This window comes from Gymnodraco acuticeps, unplaced genomic scaffold (assembly GCF_902827175.1).
Source record: "Gymnodraco acuticeps unplaced genomic scaffold, fGymAcu1.1, whole genome shotgun sequence".
Taxonomy (NCBI): domain Eukaryota; kingdom Metazoa; phylum Chordata; class Actinopteri; order Perciformes; family Bathydraconidae; genus Gymnodraco; species Gymnodraco acuticeps.
In genome coordinates, this window is record NW_022990334.1 from 726,109 (window position 1) to 747,386 (window position 21,278).

The 21,278-nt window shown below is 40.8% G+C and overlaps 3 protein-coding genes across 5 annotated transcripts in view; all 3 read right to left on the reverse strand.

Moving 5' to 3' along the window:
* Positions 1 to 1,412, reverse strand: part of mtus1a (microtubule associated tumor suppressor 1a) — a 32,963-nt gene extending 31,551 nt beyond the window's left edge. Inside the window, exon 1 of the mRNA XM_034223202.1 lies at positions 203 to 1,412. Within this exon, the coding sequence (XP_034079093.1) occupies positions 203 to 1,042 (840 nt within the window). The 5' untranslated portion in view covers positions 1,043 to 1,412. The remainder of the gene's footprint in view (positions 1 to 202) is intronic.
* Positions 1,081 to 4,727, reverse strand: LOC117550705. The gene is made up of 2 exons (XM_034223206.1): positions 4,225 to 4,727; positions 1,081 to 2,249 (listed from the first exon to the last, which is right to left on the reverse strand). Exon 2 carries the CDS (start codon positions 2,172 to 2,174, stop codon positions 1,134 to 1,136), a length of 1,041 nt encoding a protein of 346 aa, XP_034079097.1. The 5' UTR covers positions 2,175 to 2,249; positions 4,225 to 4,727; the 3' UTR covers positions 1,081 to 1,133.
* Positions 4,728 to 12,306: 7,579 nt separating this feature from the next.
* Positions 12,307 to 20,895, reverse strand: sybl1 (synaptobrevin-like 1). 3 transcript variants are annotated; one of them, XM_034223218.1, is made up of 8 exons: positions 20,763 to 20,895; positions 20,186 to 20,363; positions 18,445 to 18,502; positions 17,765 to 17,902; positions 17,545 to 17,635; positions 16,763 to 16,830; positions 16,562 to 16,654; positions 12,307 to 13,140 (listed from the first exon to the last, which is right to left on the reverse strand). In XM_034223218.1, exons 2-8 carry the CDS (start codon positions 20,329 to 20,331, stop codon positions 13,072 to 13,074), a joined length of 663 nt encoding a protein of 220 aa, XP_034079109.1. In that variant the 5' UTR covers positions 20,332 to 20,363; positions 20,763 to 20,895; the 3' UTR covers positions 12,307 to 13,071. The 3 variants fall into 3 exon arrangements, with proteins under 3 accessions (XP_034079109.1, XP_034079110.1, XP_034079111.1); XM_034223219.1 differs by having other exon boundaries at positions 20,186 to 20,358; positions 20,763 to 20,894; XM_034223220.1 differs by lacking the exon at positions 16,562 to 16,654.
* Positions 20,896 to 21,278: the final 383 nt, after the last annotated feature.

Consider the following 21,278-nt stretch of genomic DNA (forward strand, 5'->3'; position numbering starts at 1 on the left):
TTCAGTCCCTCAGCTTTGTGCAATTGGCCCCAACAGTTTAAAAAAAACATTTTATCTGTTGTTAAAATGCCACTAACTTGCCAGTCATAACATCATCTCTAAATGCAATCCATCTGGATTTGATGTGGCTTACAGTAAAAGATATCAGAACATAAATATGAACAGCACTGTAATGAGAATATGACAATGAGTCAATACTCACCACCAGGCTGATCCTCTTCACCTCTCTTGAGGAGTTTTTAGCAGGTCGGTTTCCCGCCTCAGTCGGAATGGCCTGTTTATTCAGGGAATTGCTGCTCAAGTTCCCTGTTCGGGTCTGGCCCAGGTGGATTTTAACTTTGGGAGTGGTAAAGCTAGCTGAAAACCTTGCAGTTGCACTCTTTTCCCTCGGTGGCCTGGATGACGGTGATAAACTCTCCGATGAGCAGCGAGGACGCGTCTTGGGCACAGAAGACTCTGCCTGACCTACAGCTGAGCCTGATGCGACCTTAATTTGGTCTAACACGCCCTTCTTTGGAATTGGTTTGGGATCAGTTTGGCCACTTCTATCAGGGGATTTTCCTGAGGATGAGAAGCAGAAGGTCTGGTTGCCAGAATGCTCTGCAGTTGCAGTTTCTGTTGCTTGGCATGAGGCTGCCTGTTCTGTTGCAAAGCTGGCATTACTGCATACTTCTGAGGCAGGTTTATTTGCGGATGGGTTTGGGCCAGGTGGGCATGCTCCACTCTGTCCCTGTCCACTAGTAGCAGTAGGGCCAGACGACTGTGGAGCAACTGAATTAGCAGCCCCTGTACTCATTCGTCTCGGAGCATCATTGACCACTTTAGTGGTGGTAGAGACAATTGCAGTGCTACTCCTTAAATTGGTTGGACTAATGCTGTCAGTAGCTCCTCTTTGTGCTTCAGTGTGTTTATTGTTCACGTTAACTTGTGATGGTTTTAGCTGTGAAGAAGAGCCTGACACTGATAACTGATGTACATTTCTTGTAACAATTTTAGATTTTATGCTGCTGAAGTCTGACTTGGGAAACTTCTTGATTTCCATTTTCTTGACCTTTGTGACTACAACCAAATGATTAGGAGCTGCAGAGTTTTGCTGGCGTTTAACAGGGTTGTGTCCTGGGTTTCCTGTGTTCTCAGTAAAGGGAGACACTGAAAAGGAGGGGGGGGCTGGGTATCATGTTCCCAATGCTTTGTACTGGAGTGGAAGTATGGATAACATGATCAGTGTCTTGCATAACCGACGGAGAGTGCACAAAGGTATCGCCTTGTTCTGGTGTGAATGCTGCAGTGAAACGGAGCAATGGCTCTTTTTGGGCACCGACAATCTGAGCTTCTTTTCCGCAATTTGCAGGAGATTTTTCACAGACAAAGGTCTTCAAAAGAGCTCCCTCATTCTCAGCTGGCAGAGCTACAAGAGGGCTGGATGTAGCCATATCATTTTCTTCACTAGGTTGCATATCCTCAGTGAAAGTAAGGCCAAAACACATATGGCCCATGTTTTCCTCGATTACTTTTTCTGAAGATTTTTCAAAGACATCTGGCAGAGTGGTTGACAGCAGGTTAGATTCAGTGGGAAATGTTGAATGGCCGGCAGCCAGAGACATGGATGACTCATCCAGGGAAGAGACAAACAGGGAATGATCCTCTAAGCAAAAACTGTTTGTCCTAATTACCATTTCCCCAGAGCTCAGGGAGCAGAAGTCATTCTCAGGGGACCCTCTACGGGAAGTGTCAACTGAACTCAATCGGCTCCCAACAGAGTCTGGAGACATCACTGCACAGCTACTCCCATCCTCCGTGTTCTCACTGAAAGTGTGGTACTTGTCTGATTCATGGCTGCTCATCAGACTCAAGTTGTCATTCCAGAAATTCACACTGCCATTAACAGGTGTGGCAATAAATGTTTGGTTCAGGTTCAGGCTCACATCACTGAGCAAAGGATCCTTCGGTAAGGTGGTGTTGTACAGGTTATCCAAGGAGGAGGTGTCGCTGAGGCAGCACTCAGGGGAGCTGTTGGCTTCCCGGTCACGGGGGTTTGAAACACTACTGTGGGAGTCCGGTGAAGGCGACAGAGACGAGCTGTAAAGACTCTCTGGAGAGAGGGCCTCTCTGTGGGGTGGAGGAACTGTGCTCGCAACTTGGTCCGTAGACATGCTGAGAGTTGTCTTGGACATTGTGGACACAGGATTTCACCTACTTCTGTAGATGACCTCAAATTCGTTTGGTAGCACTTATTCAGGCATCAATATCTGTAAAGATGGGGAAAAGGTCACATTTTTTAAACATTTATCAACAGAATCTTTGATGACTTTGTAATTTCACTGAATGTTAGCAGAAGCACTCAATACTAAGCTAAAGCACAGATATTCCAATATAATATCTATCTCGGGCTCCATAAAGGCTAAGGCATGCCTTGGTAAGCCTTTGGTCATTGTAACAGTATCTGGACACTTTAAATATGTATGACTTGGCTCAATGAAAAATGCAAAAGCCATCATGATAATGCTCAAGGGAAAACATTTTGCAAGTCTGTACAAATGATTTCCTACTTGGGCTATGCGATACACAATGTGATTACATTAAGATTGTTGAATATCAGGGTTCTTATGTTTTGCCAGACACTGCTGCTGTCTCTCATGGACCTTGGTTTCATAAAAGCCTAAATGTGAGTCTTGCCAAGCAGTAACAAGACATGTTTCTACTTGTAAAATGAGCCGTTTGGCATGAGAAATATACCGCAGAGTCTTAACCGCTTTGTTGTGTACCGTTGTGTTTATTTAAGCTGACTGGACTGCTAAGCTTGCCAGGCACTACTACAACAAAAGCACCATTGTGGTATGTACCACAGGAGAGTAAGATATCAAGTCACCAACAGCCCGAAAGTGTTCCAGTATGCAGATCCCAGACATCCTGGTGCATATAAGAAAACCCAACAATTGAGAAACAGAAAAACAGAATAATAAATAACCTAGAGTCTGCTGTACTTCTGTCACGTTTAAAGGGACAGTATACTGGTTAAGGAAGGAAGGAAGGGTGGAGGCTAAGAAGGTTCTGGCTGTCATATTCTAATGCTAAAATACTACATATCTAATGAAAACAAGAGGTAAGTGCATATTGTAAAGCATGTTGTTAACCTCTTCTTTTTTTATTCTTGAGTTGCATCCTGCTTGCTGTTGGCAGGTGTGTGTGTAATACTGCTAGGATAGCAATATATTTTATTGCAATATATTGCAGCAAAACGTCTGTGTCAAAATAAGCCATTTCTTTCCCTATGTACCCACGGTACATATGTACCCACTGTACATAGGGAAAGAAATGGCTTATTTTGACACCCAGACGAACACAAGGCTCTACCTAAAGTGTTAGAGTCATAGACACCTGTAGATGCCTGACATGACAACACAGTTAATTGTAGGTCTGGGGTACACAACAATGTAATTACAGACAGTTTTTTATCAGGGCCAAAATATCCACCTTTACAATACAAACCAAGTTTTGCTAGCACATTGACTCAATAAGAATTTTGAGTATAACCTACAAATGACACATTCAGCAAGTCTCAAAACGAATGGATTGATAAGTCTCTTTATATGAAAGTGTCAAACACAATGCTATATACAAATCTGGACCCTACCGTTGAACATACACACTTCAAAATGTTAAATCATTAAAAAAATGTTGGACCTAAGAGCAATGTTCAGTCTGTAAAGATAACATTATAAATGAAGTCTATTCTATTGCAAGTGATTTTAAAGACTTGTTAATGTTAATATGCTTCAATCATTAGGTGTTCGTATTTAAATGGATTACGTTTCGACCATCCTGCTGATAAGATACTTTATCAAAAGCAGCTCTGCTATTATCAACATGACCCAAAGTCCAAATCTGGATGAATCATGTTGGTTTAACAGGCAGAGAAAAAAAAACAGCGTACACTGCATTGACCTTCTGTACAATCGAATGAAATATACTGCCTTGGCAAACCTTTGTGCACATTGAACCTTGGCAGGAGCTGCCTCTCCAATACCACTGCAGTATCTTCCCACACACAATATAACAGAACAGGGATGTTTCTGGTTTAAATCGTGACTACTAGGCATTATGTAAAGTACAACTGCGACAAACCACGACCAGGCAGACAATGTAAAAACAATGACACTTCGAAGACACTGAGCCAACAAATAGAAAGAAACACTGCCTGTAAAAATATTCAAAAGTGCTTACCTCTGACTTAAGAAGGATCAACTACATTATGAACCAACTAAAATACTGCCACTCTCTCCATTCACTGATAACAGAAGAAGAGAAAATGCATCCACTATCAGCTGCCTGCCATATCACGTCAGATCACGTTGTCGCAGGTTCAGCCAGCTCATTTTACCGTCTCAGAGGCAATCCCATTACTGCTGTCCCTCCAAAGCACTAAATCCAGCCAACTGGGCAGGCAGTGGTGTGCGAGTGAGAGAGCTTCAGCCAGCGGCCCCCGTCCCACCACTCCTCCCTCCTCGTGTTCAGCCGTGCATCAGTAACATCACAGCCTGAATGAGGGTGCCCCCTGTGCAGGCATTAGGTTGTTTCTTTCCCTCGTGACTTTACTCCGGGCCCAGTGCAGCAATCTCTCTGGCCAGGCACTGTGTCAGACAGTATCAGAGAGTTGGCTGCACATTGCTCCACAGTGCAGGCATGTCAAGGTCCGGCTAAAGACTGAGCTCAGTGTAAGCTCCACTCCAGAGTTTACAGGAGAGTGAGCAAGGAGGAAAGCTACATGTTACCTTATCCATGCCGAGACCAGTGCAGGAGGAGTGGCCTTGGCCTGCCAGGCTGAGTTGGCATTCACTGTTGCTAAGCAGCAAAAGTCTCTCTTTTATGAGGGAATGTATCAGGCTGCTTTTTAGTAAGGGATGAGTGAAAAGGGGAGCAGAATGACGGGAGGCCTGGTTTCCTGGAGGAATGTCGCCCTATGACAATTCCCAACCAGGATTTGAATCGCTTATTCAGAGACACTTTCCACAAATGTTGGTTACTGTAAGGCAGATTAGTTATTCAGAGTTCTACAATGATAATGTCACTGTCTGATGACATTCCCTCTTGTTGTAGACAAACAGCTCGACATCTGATCCCAACACTACAGCAGTGGTGCGACACCAGCATCTAAGGCCCCCTAAGACCTATGCTATTTCTGCCTAATCTATACAAGGCCTCTGACCCTGGGAACTGCAGTCTAATCTTAACCAGAGACGAGATGTAAATCATGGTATAGAGCGGGCTTATTATGTCCCCTGAAAATAAGTCCTGTAAAATCTGTTATTAGGAGAGTCTAGTTATGTATTCTAAGCTTTTTGACATTGACATCTTTGGTTGACATGCAGAACTAATGTCCATTTTCCACTTTAAGATGGGTATGTTGCCAACTAAATAGTGTATTGTAAACTAGGAATGTATCCATGCAACATATATTTAAAACCAGTAGGGTGACCCTCTGACACTCACAGTAAACTCCCAACTACTGTGGGCTCTAATGGATCATAGAAGAGCACTCTGCCTTGTCAAAAAACACAAATGGGTAATTAAGTGACTGTGTCAAATTAATTATCAAAATTGCCTTATGGGGTGTAAATCACAAGTTTCTCGATACAATTATTTATCGATCTTTTGGCCAACGAGGCAGTCTTTGCTGATAAAGATATAGTCTTTCACTATCATACTTTTGTTATTCGTATACATTTTAGCACCCTGCGACAGATGAAACAATATGATATACCCATTGACACACATCGATTATATTTATATCAAGTCACAAAAATAAATAATGTATTACCACACTTCCTGACATTTAAATAACCTAGATGTGCTATAGGAATTTCAAAATAAATGTGTATATTAAGGATTGATATTAACCTATTAAGTACAATGTGTTGGAGAACTAGCTATAGTGTTACATAGTGATGTCATTATGTTACGCAACAAAGGAGTCGAATCGAGGCATTTCAGGCAGGGTTATGGGAGAGAAACTCCCTCTGGCCTGAACTTTGGGATTTTAGCCTTTGCAGACCATTAACATTCACAAACTCCTATTCCACACTTCAGGGAAGGGCTTTTTAGTCGATACATGGATCCATATCAAACAGGAATCCATATCATTGTATCGTAACACCTCTATTTGATATTGGGCACCCAACTAAGTTTCTCTTTGAGATAAATCCAATGCAAATCCACTAAGTGAGATCAACAGAACAATGCTTCCCTATTTCTGAACCCCTCAGGCATTGTGCAGCGAGCTCAATTGGTCTTTCCTTGCCTTGGCTTGGCTGACAGGACATATCAATATCATACAAGGAGCAGTTATGAGTAGCAGAGACAGCGCTGCACAACACTAGCGCAGGGCAGCGGATCAAGCCGGGAGATTCCAGCAGCATACCACAGGGACAACGCTGTCCTCTGTACCAAAACCAAACCAATGAGCTGCCATAGAAGAACAGCATGGCACTGTCTTTCAAAAGTCAGAATATCAGCCGGTCTGCTCCAGAAACAAGAAGTAGAAAAAGGCTTTCAAGACAAAGCTGTGGGTCTATGCCATCTAGTGAAAAACAGAGGCACGTCACATCTGTCAGCAGCTGTCCTAACGGATCTTGGTTAGCCTAAACAGATGAATACACATGACATTTGCAGGGGGTGGAAAATGAAAAATAAACAATAAGAAGAAACATTAGACTGGACCTTCGTTAGTATGTTTTTTTGACAGGCTGAAGGTCAAGATTGAACACTCAAGCTATGTTGGGTATACACTATACCAGGGGTCGGCAACAGGCGGACCACGGTCCGGATCCAGACCCGGACCTATAATCAATACATTAATTGGGGTTTTCAATTTTGACGGGGCGATTCTATTTTAACCGCCGCCGACAGGGGGCGAAAGAGACGAGTGAGCAATACAGGGAGAGAAACACAGAAGAAGAGATGAGAGCGCGGCGGAGAGAAGCGGAGAGGAAAGTGAGTGAAGAGAATAATTAGCGATACAGGGAGAGAAGACGGAGAGGAGAGTGAACAGGCGTGTTAGCGGCAAACAGGGAGAGACAAATAATGACACATGGCGCTCTCCAAGAAGAGGAAAGTGGACAGTGAGAACAGAGCTTTTAAACCTGAGTGGACTCATTCATGTTCATCCTGCCCACTGGGAGCACAGAGCCAGTGTGTCTCATTCAGAGACCGTGGCGCTCATTAAAAGTGCCAAAACGCCACTATGAGACAAAACACAAAGTGTTTGACCAAACATTCCCTCTCAAGTCAGAACTGAGGTCAGATAAGCAGTCTCAGAGCCCAATATGATCAGTCCACCAGGATCTAAATTAAAACTAAATAGCGTCCCAGGGCAGGCTAACCGGGGCTGACCAATGAGCACCTGCATGTGTGTATGAGAATGGCCTTGACACAATTTCAGCCCAGATTTACAAACTCCTAGCAGGACAAGCTCGAGCTCAATTCTCGCACGGAACAAAACAAAGTGAGTGAGGGACTGCAATATAAGAGGGACAGAAAGAGAAACTTTAAAACTGTTCCATTGTTATGATGTAAAGACTGATATTGTTCTATAATCGTCTGAAACTGTTAAGTCATGATGTGAAACGGTTAACAAAGAAAAAGGGAAACTCAAGCTGCTGCTACACTTTATTTTATTTATCTAAGATGCACATATTTTCAAAAGCTATTTTATTTATTTTCTCTATTTTATTTTTAAATGCAGCCCGAGAGGAACATTACATAGATCCACAGTATGTTACTGTATATCTGTATAGTTCAATGTTAATTGACAATACATATTGTTGTTTTTGAATTGTACTTTCTTTATTTGATTGGCAGTCAGTTGTTGATTACATGCAGACATTGATAAAGCTACAGGCTACTTCAATATATATCACACTAATTCATAAAGCAAGTTAGACATTTTGATGTTCCGGACCTTTGCGGGGACATTTTCTCTTACTGGACCTCGTACTTAAAACTATACACGGGCGTCGCAGCCATTATATCAGGGTGGGACAAGTCCCCCCCACTTTTTGAAATGATTAGTTTAGACCCCCCCACTTTTACCATGTGGAAAGTCCGTGAATCGGTCTCTCCACTCGCCGCACTTTGTAGAGCGCTGAGTCAGTACTTCACTATCAAATCCATTCCACTTGCTTATTGAGAGAATGCCCAAATCAATGAAACTCTGTACCATGTTTTCACTGCTACTTTGTACCCATAGCGCGCGCATGTTCAAGGAGTGTTGTTATAGTTGGACAGCTCAGATCTGTTATATGAAGCGATGCCGGTAAAAGAGGTAAGGCACACACACCAAGTGTTCAGGAAATGGTTAATACAGCGAAAATCAAAGCTGACGATCTCTTGGTTTGATGTGTTTTCTCCCCCAGACAACATGGATATAAGAACATTGTTTTCGAAGAAGAGGAAAGTAAGTAATGAGCTGGTAGCAGTTAATCAGTTAACAGTGATGGCGGCAAAAGCGTCTCACTTCTGGAGAGGAGTTTCGTCTTTATGTCATGATAGAGAGATACAAATACTGAATAGTTTAGTTGAGAAAAGGCATCGAAATGCCAGGTTACTAGTATTTATCATGTAAACAGGGAACATGAATAACCCGATCTCTCTGTGCTCATGTAAACACCATGATGTACTGTAGAGGCGCAGTCAGTGTGTTTTACTGGAGCCTCAGTTCGATGAGATTATTTTCTGAGTTCTTTAAGGTACTCTCTCTCAAAATGGTAATGTGCATTATGTTTTAATTATACTTCTTATCATTCAGAAGCTTTTTGTGTGTGTTTATGTTTTACTGAGTGCTTATAGGCCATTTCCATCCCAGTATTCAGTTAACTATTTATTTTCTGTGCACATTACATAGACAGCTAATATTCTACTGCTTGGGACTTTGAGTCTTCAAAATGTCCAATGTCACAGACTGGGACTTACTTTAGAGTCAGTTGTATTTACATTCAGTATGACTTGTTATGATTCAATGTGAAAGAGTATACTGCTCAATAAATAATGATCACTTCACCACCTCAGAGTCAGAACACAGGGACAGTGGAGAGAGGTCCATTGCTGAGGTGAGTGATGAAAGGGAAATGACAGTTTAGAGTACATTGTGATGTGGACTCTCATCCCAGAATGTTAAGGAAATCAGTGGGGATATTGAACAGGAAACATTTCAGTCAAGGGGCATCATGTGACCAATATAGACAGAAGAGCAACATTTATTTGAACATTTAAGTCAATGATACCATTCCTAGGTGAACTTAACATCCGTATGGAGTCAGATCAGTCTCAATATTAATAAATGCTCACAGAAGGATTCACAAATGTATTTTGCGATTTATATATAAATTACTCTCCACAACAATATCTCTCAATGCACTCACAAATATGTATTGTTGTATATAAATGTACCAAAAAAATGGGCATTTAAACTGCTTTTTATTAATTCAAAGACGGCTCTGAATTAATAATCAAATATGTTTCCTTTCTTTACTACTGGATGAAATTACAAAATGTACCTATCATTTTCCTCATGCTAGTATAGCCACATAAAGGTATCACACCACCTGTTAAAATGCACCAGAATACAGGAAATCTATTTCCTTTTTTTTCGTGGGGGGGGGAACCCCAAACCCCCCCGTTAAAAATGTCCCCCCCACATTCAGGATGCTTCCTACGCCCATGAAACTATATATTTGCATTAATTATCTGGCTTAATTTTTGGGTGTATGAATGTCAAAAAGGAATAATGTCCATTACGTCTGGTTAGGGTCATGTCTTTGTTTAAAAATATTTAGCATTTTCAGCTCATGAAAGTATAGTAAACCATATTAGCATTTTGGTTGGCTAAAAAAATATTTTTGTGCATATCATTTGACTTTTCTTCTCCAAGTCCAATACAATGTCTTAAATGTCTGAATTTGTCAGTCCAAAACACAAAACATGATCAGTTATTTGGGATAAAAAAAACGAGAGAAAAGTTTGCAGTTGTTTTACTGTGAATGGACTATTCAAATAGTGTTCTTATCTCTCAGCTGAAAGGTACCATGCACTGCTGAATAACAGAAATCCAAGATATCATATTCTAATCAACGTGCAAGGCTGTATTTAAAGCCACAATTACATAGATAGATGATTCTTGTTTTGGTTTGAATCACCTCAACTTTCTTAGTTTCTGTAACACATGCGGTCAATGGTGCAACATGTTCAAAACAACTGACCCCCCTGCACATGATTGACTCCCCTCCTCAGGACAGTAAACATACAAATAGCAAGGAAAATACTCTTTAAAGTCCATACATTGATTAAAACACGGTATCCAATAAGCCTGAGAGACACTTTAAAAGATTAGTGGATAAACTATTATTAATTAAAATTCCACGGGAGTAGAGGTAGTCGTAGTAAATGGATAAATAAAGTTTAAAAAGGCGGACTAACAATGACTACATGAAATTCAACAGTTAAACAACTAAAATGGAGCGTTGTAACGGTTGACAAAAAAACCTTGAATTAGCTAGCTTAATGTTAGCATGCTAGCTATCAAACAGTCGACCACAGTGCGTGGGTTCATTTAAGTTGACAGGAGGTTGAACTTTTGGTACTTACAAGTAGTTACACAACTAAAGTCGCTCACACATGTGGGGGAAAGACACATAAAGAACTACCGTAATACTTCCCCAACAATTTAGACATACAGTGGTCCGTTAAGTTAATACAAATATCCACACTGCACCTGACTGATGGCTTGAGCTTGAAACGTTACCTGTCACGGAAACGAGCAGCGACGACGGTAGCGCGCCGGTGACGATGTCTTAATTACTTTCAGGTGGTCGCCTTCTCTTTCTCCGAGAAACCGGAAAAAAATGAAACTGAAAAAAACGTTATATTGTCATTCAAAACTGCTGTCAGAGTATATAATAGTTCATATTATTCCGCAGAAGTGAAGAACAAGTGTTTTTCAGTGTTGGGAAGTAACAAAGTAGGCTACTTTTACTCAAGTAGGCCTACTGTACAATGTTTTTATTTTTCGCCTATTTACCTCGTTAACGTAAATAATACTCATTACATTAACACATGCATTATTTGTGATTAAAATAATTGTTGTTGGTAATGTATTAGCGACCCCCACAGATGTATGATTTCACTGCTTTCATGGGAGCTCAGCTCAGACCCCTCCTTATGGGAGCTCAGCTCCCATTGGCTCCCACATAACTCGAACCCTGCTTGTAGGCCTACCTAACGTGAGTATTTCCCGGTATTTCCATGTAATGCTGCTTTATTCTTTTACTTCACTACATTTAAAAGTGAAATAATGCAGTTTTACGCCACTATATTGAGTAATTTGTGTATAATTTATTAAGCTCTAATGACTTTTCAGATTTGCATTAAAACGTTGTTTGTCTACAACAGTACAATGCTGCTTGATGCAACAATATTAATAATCTAACCATTTCATATTATATCACATATGGAGGCCATTTTTCTGCAAAATTAGTACTACTTTTTAGACTTATAGCACATTTTCTTCGATAATACTTCTCTATTTATCTTAATAATGTAGGACTTTTACTTGTAATGGAGTAATTGGGCATTAATGTATTGCTACCTTTACTTAGGTAAATAATCTGAATACTTTTTCCACCACTGACAATAATAAAGTCATGTTATATACATGATTTTGAAATGGGCTTATAGGCATAACAAGTACTTTTACTTTTGTAAAATGAAGTATAATTTCATGCTGATACTTTTGTAGTTTTACTTAAGTGACATTTTGAATGCAGCAGTTTTACATGAAACAGAGTAATTTAACAATTTAGTATTGCTATTTTTACTTAAGTAAGACATCTTACTTCTTCCACATCTGGTGTTATTTGCCTGTACTTCCACACACTGTGTGAGTTGGTGTCATCCCTTACAACTAGGTCGCTAAAAGTTGAAATCACATGCTGAAATAATAATTGCTTTTTCAGTTCAGCTAGATGTCGAATGTTGAATGAAATATTTTGTTGGTTTTTATTCTGAAGAGATCAACCACTTGATGCCATCAGATTTTATTATTTCAAATTTAGATTTACGATAATTAAATGATTATTTACCATTATGATACTAGGAAGCAAATGTATGAACAATGTAACAGGTGCATTTTGCTAACAGAAAGAACATGTGGGCACACTGAAACAAATCCTAGCAGAGGAAAAAGGTGAAGGTGGGAGAGAGTTCCTAAAAAAAAGAGTTGCTATAAAAGAACCATTACATCTTCTGAGTCAGTAATATCAATCAAATGTACAATATTTATTCATATGATCTTATCTGGTATTTTACAACAGCCATTTTTAGAATCTACTACTGTGCTTGGCAATAAAACATAAAGGTTATCATAAAAAATAATCTGTGTTACTAAGCAAAAAGGGTCACTATCAACATTGTTCATTAGACATTTGCCACTTGAGACATATTACATACTGCATTGGTTTTGTCACAAATAAGTTTTCCGTTATACAACAGAGGACCAGACACTGTTTTTTGGGATTTCCTCTTGATGGATCTGCAACATGCTACCTGTAGTTGCGCGTCAGGTATTTTTCAGTTGATGTCAAAGGAAAAGCAGGACAAAGGAAAAGCAGGACAAAAACAAAGCAATCTGCTATCTTAGTGGCTCAGTACGGTATCAGTCCGAATGGATTAAATACATAGATTGATGCAGGACAGTATCACAAACTGATACATCAGGCCATTAAGTGCATGAGACAGGATGAATGTACCAAGACAGGATTATTGTTCCACATCAGTGTCAGGCCACATGGCTTCTGTCATTAGTGTGGGTATGAGGTGGGACTCCTCGTCCAGAAGGCAAGTCAATGTGCACGCTATCAAGGAAAGGGGGAGGGAAGGAGGCCTGGAGGAGGAGCAGCATGTGTCTTCTGGGGATGTTGAAGCTAGAAGAGTAGAGGAAGGCAGGTTTTTTTTCCTTTTGTGTCCACTGGTAGGCAGAGGTGATCAGGCGCTTCTACTCCACTTCCTTTTTTTAATTTTCTCTCATTTTTTCACACAGGAGGGCCAGCTGAGGCCTCCACATGAAGCAGAAACGATGATGTAAAGGACCACCTAAAACGAAAACGGCACAGAAACTAAGTTTACTTCCTGTTTGATTAATCATGCAGTGAGCCATACAGTTGCAGCACACCAGAGGAATACATTTAGTGAATGTCAACCTCAGCTCCCAACAGTGTGTGACTAAAATAAAGAAACTCAGCCAATAAAGGACAAAATGTCTTCTCTGAAACCCATTAAAACCACTATTTCGATCCGAAAGCCATTACACATAAAACCATGCATTGTAATATAACAGGACTTTAAATATATAGAGCCCTAGTTTTAAATATTACCTTTTAATAATAACAGTATATTTCACACTATTTTCCTGGTTTGCTAAACACACAAAAATGCAAATAAATGAATGTGGCAGTGGTGATCAGGACGGCAGTTGGTTAAAAGCTCCAACTCAGGGAAATAGGAAAATAATATCAATAATATATATATAATAGTGTTTTTTTTTGTCCATACTGTGACTAAGGTAACTTCGTCACTGTGAACTGACGGCTTCGGGCATTTTTATACAATTTATTGATGTAGTGTTTATTGTATTTTATTTTGAAATGTGTTCCCCTTTCCCCATGTCTGTTGCCGTTGATTGTGTGCACCTGGTGCCCTGTGTTGTCTCCTCCCCCCTCACCTGTGTCCTGTTGGGTTGATTGGGTTGTGCATTTAGGCTCTGGGGTTTTTCTGTTTGAGAGAGTGTGTGTGAGATCCTGGTGGTGGCTGGTGACTGTGTTCACGCGTGGGCAGCAGATTGATGCTGTGTCATGTTTATGACGCAATAAATGCCCACACCGGGTTGTATTTTGGACGTTCTGCCTCCTTACTTGGTCTGGGCCGCTCAATTGTTAGCTTCACAATTGGTGTCAGAAGTGGGATTGACCAAGTGAGGAGGTGGAGGTGGTGAACAGCTACAAGTTCCTGGGAGTGCACTTAAACCATAAACTGGACTGGTCAGACAACACCGATGCTCTCTTCAGGAAGGGACAGAGCAAGCTGTTCTTCATGAGGAGGCTCAGGTCATTCAACGTGTGCACGAGGCTGCTGCAGATGTTCTACCAGTCTGTGGTGGCCAGTGTGCTCTTCTTTGCCGTGGTGTGCTGGGGTGGAAACACAAACACTAGGGACACTGGCAGGCTGAACAAGCTTGTGAGGAAGGCTAGCTCTGTAGTGGGAGTACAACTGGACAATCTGGAGGAGGTGGCAGAGGGGAGGACGAGAAGGAAGCTCGACAGCATCCTAGAGAACCCCTGCCACCCACTCCATGCAGAGCTAGTGAAGATGAGGAGCACGTTCAGCCACAGACTCATCCCTCCACAACAACGCACCAAGCGCCTCGGACAGTCCTTTGTGCCTGTAGCCATCAGGCTGCACAATAAGGGGTTAAATATGAAAAAGAAATTAAATGAAATCACTGGTCATAAATATACACTGTTTCCACAACCCATGCTAACTTGTCACTTTAACTTATTCCGTACTTTATAACTTAGATGATGACCAAATATGTATATATGCTGACAGTTATTTTATTCTTATTTTTATTCATCTCCTATTTTCATAGTCTTTTATTATTATTATCATTATTTCCTTGATTTTATGTTATTTATTATTTATTTTAGATTTTATTGATCTGTGTGAATCTTTGCTGTACTGTTTTTTTTCACGCTTACCCTGTTGCTGCTTTGTACAACTGAATTTCCCCTCGGGGATTAATAAAGGTTCATCTTATCTTATCTTATCTTAAAATGATGGAGGGGAATAACCGCAAGTTTGAGGAACTAACGGAGATGATGATGTTAATCATGCAGTCTCAGACAGCCGGAGAGCAGCAGTTTTTACGGATACAACAACAGGTATCTGAGATAGAAGAGGAACAGAGACCCCGGAGGCAAGACGGCAGGTTGGCTGAAGAGCTCGGCCGCATCAACGTCCGGTATGGGGACCAGGCCCAAAGAGGGGAAAAGGTGATGCAACAGATTCAAGAGTACCGTATGGAGCTCCAGGAGCAGGACCGTAGAAACCAACAGAAGGAGGAGGTGGAGCAGATCATGGAGCGTCAGCTGCTGGAGGAGCTGGAGAGACAGAGACAGGCAGAGCTCACGGCCCAGAAGGCCAGAAAGAAGGAGCTGATCAAAACCCTGGAGGAGAATAACCGCCAGATGAAGAGGGAACTTGAGCGAGCGGCCGCTGAGAAGCTGGAGAAGGTCAACAGGAGCCTACAGCGTCACCTGCAGCGCAGCGCGGAGGAGAAGGAGGAGCGCGAGAGGGAGCTCCTCAGCATGAAGAAGCAGATAGCCACTCTGATGCAGCGGCTCCGGGCGGACCCCGCTCAGCTGGAGAGGTTGCCATGCTCTCTGTGAAGAACGGAGGGATACAGGACCTCAGGAGGAAATCTCTGTCAGAGCGTCAGAGTTTTGGAACTGGAGAGGAAGCTCTACTCAACTGAACGGCTGCTCAAACAGACTCAGAGTGACAAGATCAAACTGCAGATCAGAGTAGGGGAGCTGCAACACAAGTATGAGCCCAAAGAAGCAAAAAAGGATCGGATCCCGAAGAGGAAGAAAGTGAAGCTTCCTTTCGACATCACGGCACCCTGAGGAAACCACGCTACACAAGGGGCCGCAGGTTGTTGCCGTGGGGATAGACATCACCAAGATAACGAATTCAGACGCTGAAGCAGCTAATACAGCGGAGACAGAGAAGCTCCCGGTTGAGGAGCTGGTCAGGAAGGGGTACGATGAGGATCCGGTGCAGAGGCAGCTGAGGCTGGAGAAGGTCAGAGCCACTCCGCAGCACATAGAGGAGTCCAGGAAACACCGGGCGGAGTGGAGACCCATGGAGGAAAGAAAAATGGCCAAGGCCAGAGAGAGATGCAACCATGCGCATCGCGCGGTGGTCCGGTGCCTTGCAGCCGTACAACTTTGCGGTTAAGTACCGGCCAGGGAAGTCAAACCGGGTGGCTGACTGGTTGTCCCGAAGTTAAGACACTGTGCTTCCTGGGGAGAGGGGTAAGGAAATGTGACTCAGGTAACTTCGTCACTGTGAACTGACGGCTTCGGGCATTTTTATACAATTTATACTATTTATTGATGTAGTGTTTATTGTATTTTATTTTGAAATGTGTTCCCCTTTCCCCATGTCTGTTGCCGTTGATTGTGTGCACCTGGTGCCCTGTGTTGTCTCCTCCCCCCTCACCTGTGTCCTGTTGGGTTGATTGGGTTGTGCATTTAGGCTCTGGGGTTTTTCTGTTTGAGAGTGTGTGTGAGATCCTGGTGGTGACTGGTGACTGTGTTCACGCGTGGGCATCAGATTGATGCTGTGTCATGTTTATGACGTAATAAATGCCCACACCGGGTTGTATTTTGGACATTCTGCCTCTGCCTCCTTGCTTGGTCTGGGCCGCTCAATTGTCAGCTTCACACATACTCACCAGGCACACTAGAACAATGACAATAGTCAGCTTCAGGTTCTTCATACACATGGCTCGGGCCAGGTTACGACTTGTGGTCTTAAATGTGACCGACTAAACAAAGTATGGAAAGAGAGTAACATCAGTTACAGTTTGTTTAGACTACTGTCAAAAGAAAGTATCATGCACATTAAGACAAGTAGGATAAACATTTAAACTCACTGAATCCACCAGATTTTCTGTCTTGTCAATCAGCAGCTCCAGCTTCTCTCCTCTCTGAGCCACCAGGTCTGCAAAAAGAGAGCCACAGTTCACTTGAGAGACACAAAGGGCCCAATGTGTTGAGAATCATGTCAAATTGTCAGTGAAATCTGACATTTGAGACTTTTTTTTTTTTTTTTTAAATATTGCGTAATTCTGTGGCCAGAACATTTGCTAATAGCAACAAATACAAATGCTGTACTGACAATGAGGAGGTCCATGGTACAACCACAACACACTGCATTCTTTTAAAAATAAATAAAGATTGCACAAGTGATGTATTAGTGTCTGGTTTAGTGCACCAAGTTCCACTGGCGGATTGGGGATGGGATTATGGGATGGGGGAATTTAGTTTTCAAGTTAAATACTCATATACCTAATTGTATAAGTCTAAATATGTTTCTATTTTCACAAGGTATTTGTTTATATGTATATTAATACATTTTATTGTATTTTAATTGTTTTACTTTAATTTAGCTTTAACTTTAACTAATGTATTCCTGCTGTTTTTGTATTTTGAGTCATTATTTGTTAATTTTGTTTGAAAAATAAATCTGTAAAACATTTTGGACTGTTTTTTTGTTGGAGGAAATCATGAAGAAAAGGAAAAAGTAAGGACAAGCCCCTCACACATAAGGTTTTCCTGAACCAAATAAATGGACATCTCGTTCAATTATTTTCTTGTAGCTTAATGTCAAAAATGGGCTGTTTGCGTCATAAGGAGAAACCCATGAGGAGCTCACCTATGTTGCGGACCATGATGCCCTTCAGGTCGTCCACCTGCATCTGAGTCTCAGTGACACGATTTGTTCCTTGTGGGTCGGAGTGGTGTTTCTGCAGAAAGGAAGGTACGAGATATTTAGGGAAATGGTGATTTCTAGATCTGTACATGTGTTATTTTATTTATAGACTACAGAAGTGAAAATCAGCCTCTCCAAATGTTCAGGTTCTTTTAATACTTACCATCTGGGCTGCCAGTGTGGAGGAGAACTCGCTATTCATGGCATACGGCAGCGCTGTTTGCGCTCGCGACCCGTATGTCGTTTGGAAACGCTTCTTAACTTCGCTGAGGAAGCTGAACGCACGCGACCTCTCAAAGTCCTTCAGCACAAAAAAAGTTAAACAGTTTTTAACACTCCTGTCAAAAATGCCTTTAAATTGTAACTTCACTGCTATGCTTCCTGTGTCTTATTTTACATGTTCTTTAGGGCTGCAGCATTAATGAAAAAATGTTCATGCTTATTTTTTAAATATTCTTCAATCATGTGAATGAATTATTAATATTAGCCAAATAATTGCAAATAGTTGTTTTTTGTGTATTTAACTTATTGCTGCATTTTACTTGCACAATGATGTCTCTTATTATGCTATTTTGAACCTATTTATCTTATTTTCAGTCTTGTACTGTAGGTTGCATTGTTGTGCATGACAATAAATTATTTTTATTTTTTAAAAGGCTCAATACAATTCTTCTAAAACACAGGTTGGAGATTTTTTTACTGATTAAGTGACTACCTTATTTAACTATCTTTTTGTATTCAGCTAATAACATAAAGTGCATTTCAAGGGACTGCTATCACTCAACCCCAAATTCAACCCTAAAGAAATAAATACACAGATTTCAGAGATAATTATATACTTACATCATCAGTGATACACAGGTATATGATTCTGTCATGGCAGATGTAATGAAAGAGATAGCTAAAAAGGAAAAAAAGACAGAATTACAGATATTAGTTAAAAGTTTAATTTAGTATACTATGGGCACAGTAAAAAAGTATTAGAAACATTCACCACAGATCAACTGTAGTGAATGGACTGTCTGTAACTCTAAATGACTTTAAGACTTTTATAATGCTCAAATTGTGTTGTGACTTTGTGGCATGTGATTTCACTGTATTGTTTCAGGTACTAGTCTGTGTCGCTCTCTGTAGGCTGTGAGCTTCCAGTAGAGCTTGTCACATGTGCTTATATAAGACATTCCACACTTAGGATACAAATAACCACATGATTGATACTTTAGCCAAATGATGTAATCATGTAGGCAATCAAAGCCAAAGGATAATAACTGGCTTCTCATGTTATAATCAAATATAGATGTATGTTATGTTTCAATGTTTCTGAACATGTGTCATTTACTTTTCCATTTTGACTGTCATGCTGCTGAAACATGTCAATTTGGGGGATTTGAGTAATCAATACAGTTCTATTCTTATCTTTTCTCTTGATTATTCTCCACTCTATCATCATCCTGTAGTTGTCTGGCCCTAGGCTCTGGAACACTATACCTCTCCATGTGAGGTCGGCCCAGACCCTAGGGGTTTTTAAATCTACACTAAAGAAGACTCACTTCTTCTCCCTGGCCTTCTAGCCAGAGCGGAGCACGACTCATGACATTTCCCTGTGTTTGATTTTTGTATTTGCTGTTGTAATTTATTGTCTTTTCTTGGCGATTGTAGTAATGTGTTATTTATTATTTGCATGTACAGCACTTTGGCTCGACCAAAAATCGTTTTTAAAATGTGCTATATTAATAAAACCTGATTTGATTTGATAAAAGCAAAAAGTGTCGCAAGGATTTGAATGTGCATGAAAATGACCCTAAGTGACAAAAGTAACATCATGCTGGAGAATAAATGTCGGATCATATCTTTCTTCTTCAATCTTCTTTTATCCATCTTAAATTGATCATAATTAAATTGAAATACCCGAATGCCTTCCAAATGGTGGTTTTGAAGTGAACTTGGATAACCCAAAACCAGAAGATGTTGAGTTGAATAGGGTGTAGAACAGGGCAAAGCAGGAAATATGCATGTTCTACAATGTGTGCATGCTTGATTGAATGATTACTCAATTATGAAAAAAGCAGGTCATCTTTTTTTCTGTCAACCCACTAAATGATTAGTGAACTTATCATTGCAACATTAATGTCATGTCATTCCGTATAGGACAGTATGACAATCTTACCAAACTGCATGATAGTACAGAAGAATGACCCTAACACGTCTGCACACATATCATCATTTCTTTCCTTCCTGGATTGCAACAAGTTTAGCCTGTTTCTGTGTGCCACGTCTACATTTACAATTGTAGAATTACTTGTCAATCAGATAAAGGTATTTCAAGCAGTACTCTGTAATGGTTGGCCAGTGTTTTTAACTCATAGTGCACTTTCTATGTACATATATACTGATCAAGACATCAGCATTTGTACATACTAATAACTAAGTTATGAACCCTTCTGAACTGGCAGACCCATGTAGCCACAGCATATACATATGGTGTTGGAGACCAGCATATATATATATATATATATATATATATATATATATATATATGGTGTTGGAGCGTGTAATGGAGGGTGCATGTGTGGGTTACTCCTACCTTCCGTGGCTGTAGGTCAGTTTGTTATTCTCTGATGGGATTTTGGCTAATATCTGTTCAGTCACTTCCAGGAAGTTGCCACCACACCATGCATTCTTTGCCAGGATGGTGGTTCCACGAGCCACCACAGCAAACAGGATTGCCATGGCAACAGCTGGCGTTTCAGCTATTTCCTTCGCTAACAAAAAAAAACAAGAAGAAAAAGAGTGAGATGTCACTGGCAGGATGGTGAAATAAATTGATTGCTCAACAGAGGAGAGCCCTGGTGAAACAGGGCAAGGGTAACGTTACAGAGAATGCACAAACAAAGCAATTAAAGTATGTGTGAGAAAGATTGTAACTACTGAATTATCTAGCTTGACTAGTTACATGATACAGTTGTCACGAGAAAAGAAAACGAAAGCCAGATTAACGCCTGCTGGACAACAACAGGCTAGCTAGCTAGTAATGTTGTTGACCAATGTGTATAACGGCGTTGGGTAGCTAACGTTATATTAGCTATTTGACGCCATACTAATACTCGTTTCGAGCAACGGAACTGACGCTGTAAACAAAGATAAAGTAGGGAATCTATTACCTCGATGTGCCAGTGCTGTTCAAAGTAGCTAATGTAGCGCAAAACCCAACATCTAAAGAGGTTTCACCTGCTAGCAAGCTAGCTAATCCCTTTCGAGTGACTTCTGTTTTGCAAATTGCCCAGACAATCTATACCGGAAACCGATTTCACTGTGGTAGGAAATGTAGTTCTTACCACATTCCTTATGCCGTATACTCAATTGTTTTGTTTCGTTAAGGAAACTACATTTGAAAACTTCCGCATATGCCATGTTGTCGTCACATGTTTTCATACAAACCGTCACCTAATGGCGACGGTTTGTATTTATGAGCCCATTTCTAGGTCTTGCAGGCTACTTAATCACTGCCGCAATTGTTTAATTGTTGTATTTGAATCGTCCTTGTTTATTTTTCAGGACTGATCTTTGTCTTTAACTTTAGCTAAATCTCTTACTTGTGGGGAACCACCGAACATACTTGGTTTTAGTCAATTATTTCAAGCTTTGCCAAGATCCAAACGATTCAAAAGCGAGACCTA

Excerpts from the sequence above, each read along its gene's own strand:
- sybl1 (XM_034223218.1), bottom strand. The coding sequence starts at position 20,331 with ATGGCAATCCTGTTTGCTGTGGTGGCTCGTGGAACCACCATCCTGGCA. Across the intron at positions 17,903-18,444 it reads ACCTGTGTATCACTGATGAT|GACTTTGAGAGGTCGCGTGC; the intron begins GTAAGTATATAA and ends TTTGTGCTGAAG. Across the intron at positions 17,636-17,764 it reads CCACACTGGCAGCCCAGATG|AAACACCACTCCGACCCACA; the intron begins GTAAGTATTAAA and ends TCCTTTCTGCAG.
- LOC117550705 (XM_034223206.1), bottom strand. The coding sequence starts at position 2,174 with ATGTCCAAGACAACTCTCAGCATGTCTACGGACCAAGTTGCGAGCACA.